We start from the raw sequence: 16,113 nt of genomic DNA on the forward strand, positions 1-16,113 counted from the left end.
CTGAGCTTTTGTGCCCAGGGTTAACATTCGATGATCATGGTTTCTAGCAAAGAGAACAGTTAATGTTTCCCATGTGGTCCTTTTGCCTTTTAAAACACAAATGTGCACTACATATATTTCACTGTAAAATATACATTTTACTGTAGCCAGTTAGAATCCCACAAGAAAGACCTAACTCAGGAGATCTCATACAAGTTTTACAAAAGAACCTGTAAGACACAAACTCCATAGAAATGAAATTCTTTCCCACGTGTTTTCTTCATCCTGTGGTTGGCCTTTGACAGCAGAAACACAACCTGCTCTGGTAGAGACCTAACAGACACACCCTAAAAACTCTCCTTTCACAGAAGAAAGCTAGGAGGTTTTGAGGTCAGGACAGAATGAAGGGCAGACTTCAAGTACAGTGATCCTTTTCTAGATCAGATTTTTGTTCTTTGGGAAACAAAATAGCCTTATAAGTGATTTGTTCAGCAACCAATAACTAATAATCAATGACTTTAGATACTAATTGAGAATTTTATGCTAGGCACCTAGCTATTTAGTAGACTGAGACCTGAGGAATCATGGTTTTATCAGTTCTGGCAGACAATGACAAAAGACTCTATCACCAATTAGTCAGTAAAAAGCTGGGCTGGAGGTGTGGCTTAAGTGGTGGAATGCCAGTCTCAAGCAAGAAAGCTGAGTAAGTATGAGCCTTTGAGTTCAAGAACTGATATTAGAAAAAATAAGTTGAATTAAAAATGTAATTATAGCCTCTTTCGGGGTTCCAGTTTACCAGCTAAGATGTCTGAATGTATCCTGACCATACCATTTATAACTTAGAGATTATCATTCTGTTTCTTCCTAATCTCCATCTTTCCAGATCGATATGGCCTTATGGTGTTTACTGGTATTCATACCGTAGTCCTGCAACTATTTTCTTCCCTTGCCAATCAACTCTCACTTGATTATTTCAGCTGTCTTCCCTGCTCCCAACTATGTCTATGAAGTTTTCGTGAAATGCAGTGCCAGTGATTATAGAGGACCCAGAGTATAAGTCTGGATGATTCTGGATAAAGAGAGGGTATGTTTTATCTACATCTACATCTACAGCCTTAAAGGCTGATACCCAACATTTTTCTAGCCTGGTTATTTCCTTTCAATCGTTTGAACTTCCCAGTTATGCAACAGACGTTAGAGGCTTGAACTCAGGGATAAGCTCCTTAATTAAGGACGACATCTCACACAAATTTGGTATGGATAACATTTTAAAAGACTGGAGAAGTTTCAGCCTAATTCAAGATAGTATATTATCTTTCTCTTTTCTCCAAAAATAAGAACCATGGGTCCAAGGAACAGTTTCGAGGAAGTTTTGCCAGGAGGTGGCAGTTGATTGTGTCTAATCACTTTTGTCTTCTTCAAAACAAGCACAAGAACGTAAATGGTGGCATTACCTTTGATTTCAGGGTAATAGAGAAAAGGTTTGGGTTCGCTAGTTTCCAGGTCTGATTTCCTCCGAAGTTGGACAAACACAGAAGCTGGTTTTGTGATGTTCACATCCTTATATTTTGGAGTTTTGAAGACAATAGCAAACTGTAGGGTACAAGGGTCTAAATGTTAGTACAAAACTGCCTTTAAAAAATATGAATGCTGCAGTAAATACATTCCTTTTACTTTTATTCATACCCAACATTTAACCAAGTGTGCTGAGCAACCCAGTACCCCAGAGAAAGTTCCCAAGTCCATGTTGTATACCTATACATTTTTATTACATTCTCACTGTGAAACTGACATTCAACACTATGCCAATGGATTGCAAAACTTTCTGTTTCATTTGTTGTCTCGTGTGTCTATCAGTTGTCAATATCATACATGTAAATTCATTGCATGTACTTCATCTCCTTGCAAATCATCCTTAAAAGTGCTCAAGATTCTTTACAGAGCATCTGCAAGACGGGGTGTGGGAAGAGATGGACAATGGATGCAACCACCAGCCCACAGGCCAAGGATGAGGACAGAAAACTAAAATAGCATGTGAAGAATAAGGGCACATTGATTCCTGGTCAGGCCAGAAGAGCGGGACGTTTTAAGATTCTTAGTTTGATTTTTTATAAACTATGTAATAGAGTTCTTGGATCAAGGATTCAAAATGTAAATGGCATACATAAGAATATACACTGATAATTCTTTCCATCCTGACTCCCATCTACCCAACTCCTAAGAAGGACACACTGTTAGTTTCTTATGTCTTCTTCCTGTTTCTTTGTGCATATGCACACGTGAACGTAACTTTGTTTTATATTCATCTTCAAACATGTGGTAGCACTGTATCTCTGTATTAGTCCACAGCATGCTCATTTACTTCAGTGGCTGTATGGTATTCCATCATATAGCTATATGGCTATGTAACTAGTCACATCGATTGCCATATGGATTGTTCACAGATTTTTTTTCTCTTTAAATAAGTGTTAAAGTCATTTGTGAAGTAGTAATTATCAAGCTGAGGGCTCAGATTTTCCATCTGATTGTCCTACCATCAGTTGGGGAATTTTGATTTGTTAGGGTGACATCAGCCTTGGCTTCGTGACTATTTCTTTCTTTCTTTTTTTTTAAGTATTTTTTATTGTAATTAATAAAAGGGTTACATGATATTTGCCAGACAGAAGGTGCATTAATTCACATACATTGATACCCTTTCACATGTCTTGGTCCCCATTACCCTCCTCCCCACCCCCCCATCTTGGTTTTCCCCCCTTCCCTGTCCAATTTCAAGTAACCAAATACAAATATATCCAATAGATCAGATAACAAAGTGAGATATTGTAACAATATGAGATAACCAAGGGACAGCAAAAGAGATGAGAGACAACATAGTACATTAAGAACAACAATCATTCATTATATGGCTTTTGTTTCAGTATCCTAGAGGTCCATTCAATTCATACTATATGGCCTTATGTATCAAGGTTTTTCTCTATTGCAAATCTCTGCTAGTAGAGCCCAAGGTTTCTACTGATTTTGATGAATGAGGGAAACCATTGAGCCTAAGTTCCTTTGAGTCTGGCTTACTTCACTTAATATGATTTTTTCTAAGTCTTTCCATTTCCTAACAAATGGGGCGATGTCATTTTTTCTGACAGCAGCATAGAATTCCATTGTGTACAAATACCACATCTTGTTGATCCACTCATCAACTGAGGGACATCTAGGTTGGTTCCATATCTTTGCTATGGTGAATAATGCTGCAATGAACATTGTTGTGCTAGTGGATTTAGTATGCCCTTGTTTCTGGATGGTTGGGTAAATGCCAAGTAGTGGAATTGCTGGATCATAGGGGAGCTCTATGCTTAGCCTTTTGAGGCACTGCCATACTGCTTTCCATAGGGGTTGAACGAGTTTGCACTCCCACCAACAGTGTAGTAGTGATCCCGTCTGTAATCCCAGCTACTCGGAAGGCTGAGCCCGGAGGATAGCTTGAGTCCAGGAGTTCTGGGCTGCAGTGCACTATGCCGATCGGGTGTCCGCACTAAGTTCGGCATCAATATGGTGACCTCCCGGGAGCGGGGGAACACCAGGTTGCCTAAGGAGGGGTGAACTGGCCAGGTCGGAACGACTATTTCTATACTTCTCACTATGATACTGTTTTCCCAACTCTCAATATCTCAATATTACTGCTTTACAGACCCTAAAATATTGTCACCACAAGACCTGAGAGAGCCACTGCCTGAAATGATAGGGGAGCAGACACCAAATGAAAATGTTTTGCTGCCATCCATAGCCAACAGTGCACTAGAACCTTGCCAAAGGATTCCACAGGATGAGAATTTCCTACATATCCTCAAAACGGGTTAAAGATTTTAAGTAAATATGATTTTTTTCATATGTGGACATTGAATACTGAATTTTAACAAGGCAGAAAATGTAAAATCATCTTTTTTTTTTTTGTCAGTTGGGGGGCTTGAACTCTGGGATTGGGCACTTGTCCCTGAGCTCTTAGGCTCAAGGCTACCACCCTACCCCTGGAACCACAGCCCCACTTCTGTTATTTTTTTAGTGATTAATTGGAGATAAGAGTTTCACGTTCTTCAGTGCCTGGGCTGGCTTCGAACTGCAATCCTCAGATCTCAGTCTCCTGAGTAGCTAGGATTACTGGCATGAGCCACATGCCCAGCTTGAATCATCATTATTATTATCACCATTCACTTACTTGTCTATGAACATCTGTGGGAGAAAAATCTCCAAATCCCTCCCAGATGCCACCGTTCTCCTCCTCTTCATAAAATCGAATCTGGATGTCATCTGTACATGGTGACATTCAGGTGGATAATTGCACACAGTGTAATAATGTTTCCAAACAGAAATAAGTCATCTTCAAAATTTTACCTATGATATTCTCTAGGTATTTTTTTTGAAAATTATTAATATAAATGAATTTTTGAGTCATGGAAAATTTTTTATAAAACACACTTAAAATTACTTGCAGAAGGACTAGAGCCTGAAAATTCAATGTACAATGGCAGAATGTTAGGTTTACTTAATCCATAGGAGTTTTTGCTTAATCAGTGTTTGATCTTTTTATTTCTTTATCCTTAAATGCATTAACTCCTGAGAACATGCCAGACGATGGAGTAACAGCAGAATCTCTAGATACAATGTCTCACTGTCTCTCTGTCTTTCAGACCCTGGCTTTAGTTATTCAGACTCCTAAAGTGGAGTATAAGACTTGGCTTCAATGATAATGATGCAGAACAAAAGCAGCGAGGTAGAGTCTACTCAAGGACAACAACCCCAGGAATTTAGAACTAAGCATTACATGGACACAGTGAGTTGGAGGAAGGCAGATATTGGTGTCAACAAAGAAGATATAAGCTTTGAAAGCAAATATATATACATACATATATGCCTTCTAGTTTGATCCTATTTTTTTTTCTGACTTCATATCTCAGAACATTGAAACTCCAATCTGAAGCTCTTTTACCAAGTCAGTTTCTTATTTAAGGACTATTTCCAGTTACATATCTGCCTATTTTGAAAATGCTCCACCTTAAATACTCTATTTTTTTCATGGATCATTTTCTTTAAACCCAGTATGAAGTCTGAAAATAATGACACAACTCCTGCTAACTTTTACTAACTTATCAGTCTTCCGATATATCGAGTGACTGTCAATGCCAAGACCTTGTCTCAAGGTACAAACTGTAAGAGAAATATGCTCTGAGAACTCTTCATTCCTCCTTCTCTTTCTGTTTTCCTAGTATGCACATAGTGACATGTGGGGTGATTAGAAAATCCCTTTCAGTGTTACAGCATTGAGAAAGAAAAATAATCAAGAATTTTATGTTACACTATTCTCTGTATATGTCAAACATACACAATGGTACATAATTTATTTATAATAATTTAACCAAGTACAAATAACAAGGCTTGGTTAAATCACGAGTGCCAAAAGTCACTGGTTTTAATGATCACACTGTCCTTATTTCTCTTGGCTTCTGTGTGAAATCAAAATACGAATTATATAGTTGGATTTAACTTTTTAAAAAATCTGACAGTTTCGACTTGGGAGAGATGAAGTGTGCAGATGTTTTGAAGGAAAATTTTTCACCTCCAGAGAGCAGAACTTACCTTTCTGAACTTTGTCACAAAGCAGGTAGATCTCTTCCCCTCCAGTTACACAGCCAGCTGTCCTGTCCATCCTTACAATTTTCAAGTTGGATGCATTGGGGGCTTCTGTTCAAAGGGGAAACACCAATAAAAACCTTGGAGTAGGCTCCGTTTCACAAGGAAATGCCTTTGAGATTCCCTTAGACAGAGAACCTAAACAATGTTCAAACAGGTGCTTTTATCCTATTTAACTAATGACTTCCAATGTCATCTGAGGATTTCTGGTGCCTGATCTCTTCATTACATATTATCATCCATAACCAGGCAGAAGGGATCATTTGAGATGGAAGACATAAATCCTTTGTTTGTCTCCCTAACACAGAACTGATACTGAAAGAGAAAGAGCCTTCCTGCTGTTCCAGGAAGTATCAAACCAATAGAGTCCTGCCATTGGGTCAAGATGGTAGATTCAAACCTGTTTCCATGCTAGTGCTATGCCAGTGACCATCATAAGAACCCTATACACTTAGGAAAGGCATGGTTTACTTAAATTACATACTCATTTTTATTTTTTTACCAAAAAATGGAGATATCATCTATTTCTTTTCACCAAACTAAAGGAGTCAGTGTGGTTAAAAGTTTCATGTGGTCATAGTAAAATTTACTCTTTTTAACCTCAACCCAGCTTTATTTTAAGGTGTGCTGTGGTATGTAAGTGTGCATCATTTTACATACTTTCACTTCCCATCAAACTTGTCCCTCCTCCCCTCCCCAGTCCTGAAGTTTGAACTTGGGGTCTGGATACTGGCACTGAGCCTGTCTGTGTTCAAGGCATGAGCTACAGCACCACTTCTGCCTTTTTCTGTACACTGGCTAGTACTGAAACCACAACACAACTTCTACCTTTTTCTTATACATGTGGTACTGAGGAATCGAACCCAGGGTTTCATGCATGCTAGGCAAGCACTCTACCACTAAGCCTTAGAGAAATCAGCTAGCTTTTGTACTTGGAGCACTAAATCTTATAAACTCGAATAGCTGTTTAATAAATCCTATGTACATCAAACAAGAAAGTTGCATGGTAAAAACTGAAGACAAGAGCAAACGCTTTAAAAGTTCTAGGAACTTGGGCTGGGAATGTAGTCTAGTGGTAGAGTGCTTGTCTAGCATTCATGAAGCCCTGGATTCAATTCCTCGGTACCACATGTAGAAAAAAAAGGTAGAAGTTGTGCTGTGGTTCCAGTATACTAGCCTTGAGTAGTAGCCTTGAGAAAGCCCAGGCACAGTGCTCAGGTCCTTAGTTCAAGCCCCAGGACTGGCAATAAATAATAAATAAATAAATACTCCAGGAACTAAAAACTTGAAAGAGAATTTTGATGTGTTGTTCATTCAACTAATGTGACATTCTTAATAAAGCTAGCATCACAAAGGGATGATGATGTGTTAGAATAATGTTGCTTCATATTATTTTCAGAGCCCCTCCCCAAGTGAGACACTTTTCCCCCCTGTAAGAGTATCACCAATCTTCTCTTAGAGTAATGTGTTCATAAATAAGACGTTTGGTATATAATGTAGGGAAGACCATAATATATTAAGAATTTTATTTATTGACCACTTCTTAAAATACTTAAAGATGAATATTCAATCTAAAGATTAAGGTATTTAATTTTGTAAACACTTCAGTAAAATGTGTTATTCACATTTCACAGATTCTATCTAAACAGGGATTTCATGTGGCTGAGTTACTTTCTGCAGCGCTCAGGATGGGGCCTGCAGCGCCAGAGTGGGCGTAGGGACGGGCCCTTGTATTGCACTCACTGCTGTCATAGATGGCGTCGGAGATGACGGGTTCCAGGCGCCGGGTGAAGCTCCCTGTGCTGTCAGGAAGGAAAGCTGTGAACATGAGGCGTACTACGCTCAGATCCATCTCCTTGGTCTGCTGTTGGGCGGCCTGGCGGATCAGCTCTTTCTCTCCATCTAGGGTCACAGCACCAGAGTTAACATTGAACATGGCTTGAGTTTATAAAACCCAAATGGAGAACATACCTTAAACCCCACCTCTTCCCTTTCAAAATGCTCCATACTGCTAGTAAAAAGCAAGCGCACACACACAAACACACACACACACACACACACACACACTATCCTAGAGTTCCTTGGGTGCCTTCCCAAATTAAAGACCTCAGAGATGAGCTGCATTCTTTCCTTTTCTTTCTGGATTACATAAAATTGTTTTCTCACTCCACACTGTCTTTTCTCTTTTCAGTGAAGGACGTGGTGGAGAGGAGTGGAGGGGGCCACATTGCCACACTGTGAGAAGGACTTGTTCCAAAGCTCTTTAAGCAGAGGGACCGGGCTCCCTCCACAATGTCTGCCTTTTAGCACAGGGCCTGGCACACAGGCATTCGCAAAGGACTTTTGAAGGAAGGAATGACTGATTCAATCCTACTTAGTCCCTCACCATCCTTAATTTATGAGATTCATAAAAGCTGATAAGTCACATGGTAAGTGCTGTAGGAGAGCTGGAGAGGAAGGAGGAGGTGAATCAGAGACTTTTCAGTCTGATGATCCTGGGGATTAAATCCAAGGCTCTATGTGAAGAGACTGGGTGAGGGTATTCCAGGAAGAAGGGAAACATATGCCAAGACAGAGGAAAAGCTGAGGAAACACTGACAGTTTCTTAAATTGGCAGGCTAGTTTGACATGCAAGGAAACACAGTTGGAGATGCAGACTGGGGCAAGTATTCGGGGAGTCCAGAATGCCCACTAAAGGCATTTGGATTCTGCAGGCAATGGGGAGGCGTCGTTTAGTCATGAGCTCTTGGGTTTCACAAGATCTATCCAGCCACGGAGTGGACGCGGGGTTAGAAGCGGGAGATGTGCAGAGATCAGGAGACTGCAATAACTGGAACACTGGAACGAGGAGTAGAATTCCAGATGACAGGGAAGGAACAGCTGGACCACAAGCTGGTAGATGCAGTGCAGGGGAGAAGGAGGAGGGTGAGAAGGAGGAGGGAAGAGGAGGAGAGTGTTGGCTTTGAGTTTGAATGTCTGAAGATGAAATGTGTTTGTCAGAAAAAAAAAATGAAGCTTGATTCTGGGTTATGTGAGTATGGAATGATTATAGCCGGGCCAAGTTCAAGGGGAAAAAAGTATAAAAAGCAGAAACAACAAATGTGGTCAAATGAGAAATGGATTTGAAGCAGGAAAATAGCAACTCTTGGCAATTTTATGTAAAATCATGTTTATGCTCAAAGAAAAGTTTAGAGTGTATCTATAGGGCATTGAGAGAGAACCTTACCACGCTGTGAATTGGGGAAGTATGATGGGAGGGAGTGTTCTTTGGATCAATTATACACTGCTGCTATTTGACAGGTTATAAAGGAAAAGTTTTAGCCAGGTGGCATCGGTGGCTCATGCCTATAATCCTAGCTACTCAGGAGGTTGAGATCAGAGGGTTGCATTTTGTTTTGTTGGTGGTGGTAGTCCTGGGGTTTGAACTCTGGGCCTCTGTGCTAACCCTGGACTCCTTTTGCTTAAGGCTAGTGCACTCTATCAATTGAGCCACAGCACCACTTCCGGCATTTTCTGTGATTAATTGGAGATAAAAGTCTCACCTATTTTTTTTGCCAGGGCTGGCTTTGAAATGTGATCCTCAGATCTCAGCTTCCTGAATAGCGAGGATTATAAGTGTGAGTCAGTGGCACGCAGTTTAGGATTGTGCTTTGAATTAGCCAGAGCAGAAAAGTGGTGAGAGACTCTTATTTCTAATAAACTAGCCCCCTCCCCCCCAAAAAAAAGGGTTGAAAATGGAGCTGTGGCTCAAGTAGTAATGCACTAGCCTTGTGTACAAAAACTTAGGGACAGCACCCAGGATCTGAGCTCAAGCCCCACGGTCAGAAAAACAAACAAACAAACAAACAAAACAAAAACTCCTAAGCAGGGCAAGGGATGAGAGTGTGAAACACAGACAGGGAGAAGGAGAAACCTTAGGCATGTGGGTGAATAGACAGTTCACATACAAGGCTTGCAAGCCGAGCTCCTCTGAGGAACAAAAGTGCTCACCTGTGAGTTGCCGGTCTCCTCCGCCCTCTGCTTGCAGATAGGCCAGTTCAGGGTGCACCAGGAGTCCAGGGTTGTAGCCCCTTATACATGCATCTGTCATTCGTGCCTCCAGTGTTTCAAATACTTTTTTCTTTGTCACATGAAGGATCCCCAGGTTTGCAAAGCTAGAAGAATAATGGAAACAGCAGTGGCAACAACCGAAAGTTAGATAGTCACTGAGGACAGAGATCTGGATGCACTCTGCACAAGTGAACTTAGGGGAACAAATCCTCATAGTCCCTCGATGTTTTACCCGAATCTATTTAGCTAAACACATAGAATTCAGTTATTTTATTTTATTTAGATCAGAAGACAATGTATGACATATACTGCCTATTACACAATACTCTCAGCAGGACTGGTGCACATGGTATAATCACACATATTAACATTTCTGAAGAGAAACCTCTAAGAAGAATTACCAACTAGAAAAAATAATATCTACTAACAGCCGAGGGTTCAATCAGATTAAATTCTGCTATCAAAGGGGTATGTGGTGAATTAAGAAGAATATATTTTTTTTGCTTCTTAGGTTATTAGAGTTCCAAAGTATGATTCAGACAATGGGGGATATTTGGTTTTTTTTAATATTTTTTATTGTAATTAATAAAAGGGTTACATGATATTTGCCAGATAGAAGGTGCATTAATTCACATACATTGATACCCTTTCACATGTCTTGGTATCCATTACCCTCCCCCCCCACCACCCACCCCCTGTCTTGGTTTCCCCCCCTTCCCTATCAAATTTCAAATAACCAAATACAAATAAATTCAATATATCAGATAACAAAGTGAGATACTGTAACAATATGAGATACCCAAGGGACAGCAAAGGAGATAAGAGATAACATAGTACATTAAGGACAACAATCATTCGTTATATGGCTTTTGTTTCAATATCCTGGAGGTCCTTCCAATTAGCTTCATACTATATGGCCTTATGTATCAAGGTTTTACTCTATTGCAAATCTCTGCTAGTAGAGCCCAAGGTTTCTACTGATTATGACAAATGAGGGAAACCATTGAGCCTAAGTTCCTTTGAGTCTGGCTTACTTCACTTAATATGATTTTTTCTAAGTCTTTAATGGGGGATATTTGTATATGAATCTTTCCCCCGCTTTCATCTGACATTGGGACTTGAACTTGCTACCTGATGCTTTATGCTCGCTGGCAGGCACTCTACTACCTGAACCAAGTCCTCTAAGTCCTGTATTATGCATCTTAATAAGGAAGTTGTACCTTGATTTATCTTAGGATATTTTCTGTGGAATTGTGTGTAGGGGGAAGCCCTTTAACTTCCAAATATATGTATTTTTAAGAATAAGAGGAATAATACATTTGGATTTATTTTCCTTTTGGGTTATTTTATTCTTTGGGTTTCTGGATGGATTTGAGATCTCCTTGGGACTTCCATCTTCCTTCAGGCTATCTATAAGCTTGGAATTGTTTATGACTCCAGTTCTCATCTAATTCTACAGGACTCAGGCCTATACAATCAAAGTAAGGTGTCTTTATCTTCTGAAAACTACATATCTGCAGAAACAAAATGACATAAAACAGTTGAGGGATTTTTAAGCAAGTATAGATCATGCTTCATTTATCCTTTGTTTTAAAAAAAAGTGCATGAATTGGGCCAGGAGTTTGGCCTAGTGGTAGAGTGCTTGCCTAGCACAAAGACCTCGGTTCAACAACAACAACAGAAAGCAAGAAGTGGTGGTGTGGCTCAAGTGGTAGAGCTCTAGCCTTGAAAAAGCCCAAGACAGTGCTCGGGCCCTGAGATCAAACCCCAGGACTGGCAAGCCTGGGTCAAGCCTATTAGGTACTCAGGAGGTTGAGATCTGGAGTGTGGTTTGAAGCCAGTAGAGGCAGGAGAGTTCATGAAACTCTTACTTCCAGTTTACCATTACCACAAAGAAAACAGAAAAGAAAAGAAATTTTAAAAAAGCTAGAAATGGAGCTATAGCTCAAGTGGTAGAGTACCATCTTGAACAAAATAGCTGAGGCTGAGGACAGTATCAGGGCCCCGAGTGCCAGCACACACACACACACACACACACACACACACACACACACACACGAATCAGAGAAGTATTCTTAATGAATATAATATAATAAACAAGAACACAAAAACATGTTATCAAGGACACTCAATCATTCAACAAATACGCAGGTCCCTGCATGAAGAGCAGTGAAGTAATCTCTACAGAGAATCTATGTGTCAAAGGTGATAGACAGAAAGAAAAAAGTAAATGAGGCAATATAATTTAGAAGGTACAAAGTGTTATTGAGAATATAGGCTACTTGGAAACAAGAGAGATGGTAGGAAAGGCACAACACTTGAAAATGAATAAAATAAAATGGAAAAAAATCAGGAAGGCTTGGTGCTTGTGGCTCAAGCCTGTGAGCCTACTTAGGAGGCAGAGTCCTGAAGACAGTAGTTTGAAGGCAGCCACAGTAAAGTCTGTGAAACTTTTATCTTCAATTAACTAGGCACAAATCTTGACGTGAAGGCACTAGTTTGGTAAGGAGAGACACAGAAAATATACAAAATGATTCCCAAGAAGGTTGTAAAGAATTTCTGAGATGGGATTAAGAACATATGAGATACTACATATATACTTTCAGATATATACAAATATCTAAAATATCTAAAAAGGTTTTTTAAAGAAAAAAAAAGAAATGTATGTGCGTGTAGCTTAGTAGTAGAGTGTGTGTTGAGCATTCAAAAGGCCTTGGGCTCAATTCCTAGCCAAAAAAATACTGGGAGAGGGGAAAGATGGAGGAGGCTGGAGGAAGGAAAGGAGCAGAAAGGGAAGGAGGGAGGGTAGAAAGCAGGAGGAGAAACCGGGGAATAAAGAATGAGAATGCAGGGAAGAAACAGAAGAAAGGGAAGAGGAAAGAAGGGAAGGTGAAAGAGAGGTTGGAGAAAAAAGTAGACAAAAATATTTGAACAAAGAAAAGCCTAAAAAGTTTTAAACTTTAACAAACAAAGAACTAAAAAATGCAGTGAGTGCCAAGTTCATGAAGGTGAAGAAACACACAGTAAATCACATTGTTGGCTACAGCTAGGATTCCCACTGTTCAAAATATCTTTAAATAACAGACGAAGTAAAAAACTTTAGCTAGAATCACTGAACAAATTCATCATCATTAAATCAGCAGTGCAAGGAAAGTTAAAGGAAATGCTTCAGGCAGAAGAGAAGCATATCAGATAGAAATCTTGACCTCCAAAGCAGAATGAAGAGCACTGAAAATGGTGAATATGTATGCAAAAAATAGAATATATTTTCCTAATTAAAATAAATTCCTTGCACACACCAATAACCCTAGTTATTCAGGAGGCTAAGATCAGAGAATCACAGTTAAAAGCCAACTCAGGCAGGAAAGCCTATGACTCATCTCTAATTTTCACCACCAAAAATCAGAAGTGGAGCTGTGGCTCAAGTGATAGAGAGCTTTGAGAAGAAAAAAAATTAAAGCTCAGAGATAGTGCCCAAGACCTGAGTTTAAGCTCCATGCTTGATACCAGAGAGAGAGAGAGAGAGAGAGAGAGAGAGAGAGAGAGAGAGAGAGAGAGGGAGAGAGACAGACAGACAGACAGACAGACAGAGAGACAGAAACAGAGAGACACACAGAGAGACAGAAACAGTAACAGAGATTGACAGAAAGAGTGACAATAAAAGATGGATATTGTGGGATTCATAATAGTCACATACAAAACAGATGTGACAAAGCTCAAGGAAAACAGACGGTTCACATACTGCATGGAAAAGGTGTGATCTTATGTAGTTTAAACTCTAAAAGCAAATAGCAAGTTGGTAGGCAGTAATCATAGTAAATATGGCTGGCCTAAACATCCCAATTAAAGTCCCAGAATGTTTGAAAAAAGATGACTCAATATGCATTGTATGTTGAACTTGAACTTAAATACATAGTAGGTCAAAACTGAAGAGGATAGAAAAATGTTCTATGCTAAAAAAGATGGAATACATTAGCAATATTCGCGTGCATTTTAGAGTAAACATGATTGAAGATAAAAAGAGGGTCAGTTCATAATGATAAAGGACCAATTCACCAAAACCTAATCAAAGAACTTCCCTATATATGAAGCAAAGTCTTGACTGTATACTGCCAAATAATATCAGGCAAGGGCAAGGTCCTGAGTTCAAACACCAAAAGCAAAATGAACAAATAAACCCCTGCTGTTTAAACTAAAAATAAAATACCAAGTTATGTTCTTCTTTAAGTCAAGAAACACAGATAATGGTAACAATAAATGATTAAACCATACAATGATAAAATAAAAGATCATTTATAAAGCACTAAGAAACAACTCCCCGCACAAACATAGCCAAGACGTATGCAACAATAAGCCAAGACTTAATTAAGAAATGAATGCTTTAATGCGGATAAAAGTTTTAGAACTAGAAACTTATTGAGAATTTATGCTGAAAGAAAGATGGCAATAATTCTGAACAAAAATCATTCTAGGTGATGGGGTACAGCTTTGGTATAATGCTTGCTCAGCATGCAGAATGCCCTGGGTTGAATCACAGCCCTGGAATGAAGAATAAAAAATGAATACTTTGGGTGTGATCATTTCAAGGTGACTTATTTTTCACTGTCATTTTTGTCTGTCTTTTTGATGTGTTGGGTCAGTGTCTTGTGAATTTGTACTCATGGCTAGCCTATATTATTGTAGATTATCCCAAGAGTAGGTTATCTTGGTTCTACTTCTAGTATTGACAAGTCTAAGAAATAACTTTGGCTATGTTCCTAAATGTCTATTTGGTACTCTTCTGCAAGTCAGAACCAAATAACAACAATCAATGTCATACAATAGACACATGTGGCAAGTTTGCTCATGTTATTTCATATTGGCTAATGTTAGCTCGGTCTAGATTTATGGAGAAATGAAGAGCCTTAAGTTAGATTCTGCAATCTGATTTCCTCATTTTCTAAGGAAAGAAATTAAGGTTTCCAAGGAAAATCCCATTACTCTTTCCCAGTTTTATTGTTGAGAGTGATATAGTTGGAAATAGAATTCTGGTTTCCAGACTACTAGCTTGCTGTTCTTCCTATTAAAAAAAAGTCATGGGGACAGGGAGAATGAGAAATAAATCATAAAGGAAACACCGTATTTTAGAAAACATTAGAAACAACCATCACCATCATCATTGTTATTGTGGTACTAGGGATCAAACCCAGAGCTACATGCCTAGACACCCTCTGTTCCTTCTAGAATCCTCCAAAATTACTAAACCAAGGCACAGATGCATCACCTTACATACAGCATACTGGAAGTTTCACAAGAACACTCTAACATTAATAACAATATTACAGTAGCAGAAAGTTCACATATACTTTGTTCTAAAGGGTATGATGATCAGATTGGATTAAACAGGATCCGAGAGAATAGACACCTCAAAAATGATATAAATCTACCCACACCTGAGGACCATTCCACAGAAACAGATTCATTAAGTAATCAGTTAGTCTGAAATGGCGACAATCACTCAGCAGTCAGTCAGGATATGAGAAAGTACTAAGAAACAGACGGAAAACAGGATGTATGCATGGAGAACAGACTGACTTCCAATGTTTAGATCACCTTAAGCTTCTTTCACCCCCCTCCAGCATCAAAAGAATCATATCTTAGTGACTTAAAAGAAAGTTGGTTCTCTGTCTCTGTCTCTCTCTGTTTTTCACACCTGAACATTTCAACAAAGAAATATCTACAAGTATGAAAGCTCAACTTCCTCAATGCCAACCAACCTGGGACTGGACCCTTGTAAGAATGTAAGAAGTGTAAGAGTTCCATCACCGTTGCTATTATGGGGTTAAGCAATTCCTTTCTTTTAGGTGAATGAATAGCCCAAATTAACTGGGAGTTTAGTTATTAAAAACATCTGAACAATAACTTTGAAAATTAAGCAAACTTAACTTTTGTTTTTAAGGAGCCCCAGAGTATGACTTACAACAACCACTTTGGGGATTATTGGTTGCACATATAAGGTTACACTGTATGCTAAATTACTACCTGTGTGTTATTTCAGTGGTTTTGGAAAAGGAAAAATATGTTCCAGGTAAACAAATTTGTCTTATTAAATTATTTCTCAAGGCCAGGAGTTTGGCCTAGTGGTAGAGTGCTTGCCTAGCCTCTATAAAGACCCAGCCTTGGTTCCTCGGTACCACCTACATAGAAAAGGCCGGAAGTGGTGCTGTGGCTCAAGTGGTAGAATTCTAGCCTTGAGGAAAGCCCAAGGACAGTGCTCAGGCCCTGAGTTCAAGTCCCTGGTCTGGCCCCAAAATATTTCTTGATTCTTTTATGTTGAAATTACTTCTGTACCCTTTTAATAATTAAAAATATCTTGACTTTGGGGCCAGGAATTTGGCCTACTTATAGAGTGCTTGCCCAGCATGC

General features: G+C 39.2%; 1 protein-coding gene across 1 annotated transcript in view; it reads right to left on the minus strand.

Annotated features, from left to right (window-relative positions):
• Nfkb1 (nuclear factor kappa B subunit 1) overlaps positions 1-16,113 on the minus strand; it is a 90,568-nt gene that overhangs the window by 27,708 nt on the left and 46,747 nt on the right. The window contains exons 6-10 of the mRNA XM_090356747.1: positions 9,649-9,812; positions 7,402-7,560; positions 5,605-5,709; positions 4,187-4,278; positions 1,434-1,572 (exon numbers count right to left, since the gene is read on the minus strand). Of these exons, the coding sequence (XP_090212873.1) occupies positions 1,434-1,572; positions 4,187-4,278; positions 5,605-5,709; positions 7,402-7,560; positions 9,649-9,812 (659 nt within the window). The remainder of the gene's footprint in view (positions 1-1,433; positions 1,573-4,186; positions 4,279-5,604; positions 5,710-7,401; positions 7,561-9,648; positions 9,813-16,113) is intronic.

The sequence above is a fragment of the Megascapheus bottae genome, chromosome 23, assembly GCF_031878675.1.
Source record: "Megascapheus bottae isolate mThoBot1 chromosome 23, mThoBot2.hap1, whole genome shotgun sequence".
In the NCBI taxonomy this organism is placed as follows: Eukaryota; Metazoa; Chordata; class Mammalia; order Rodentia; family Geomyidae; genus Megascapheus; species Megascapheus bottae.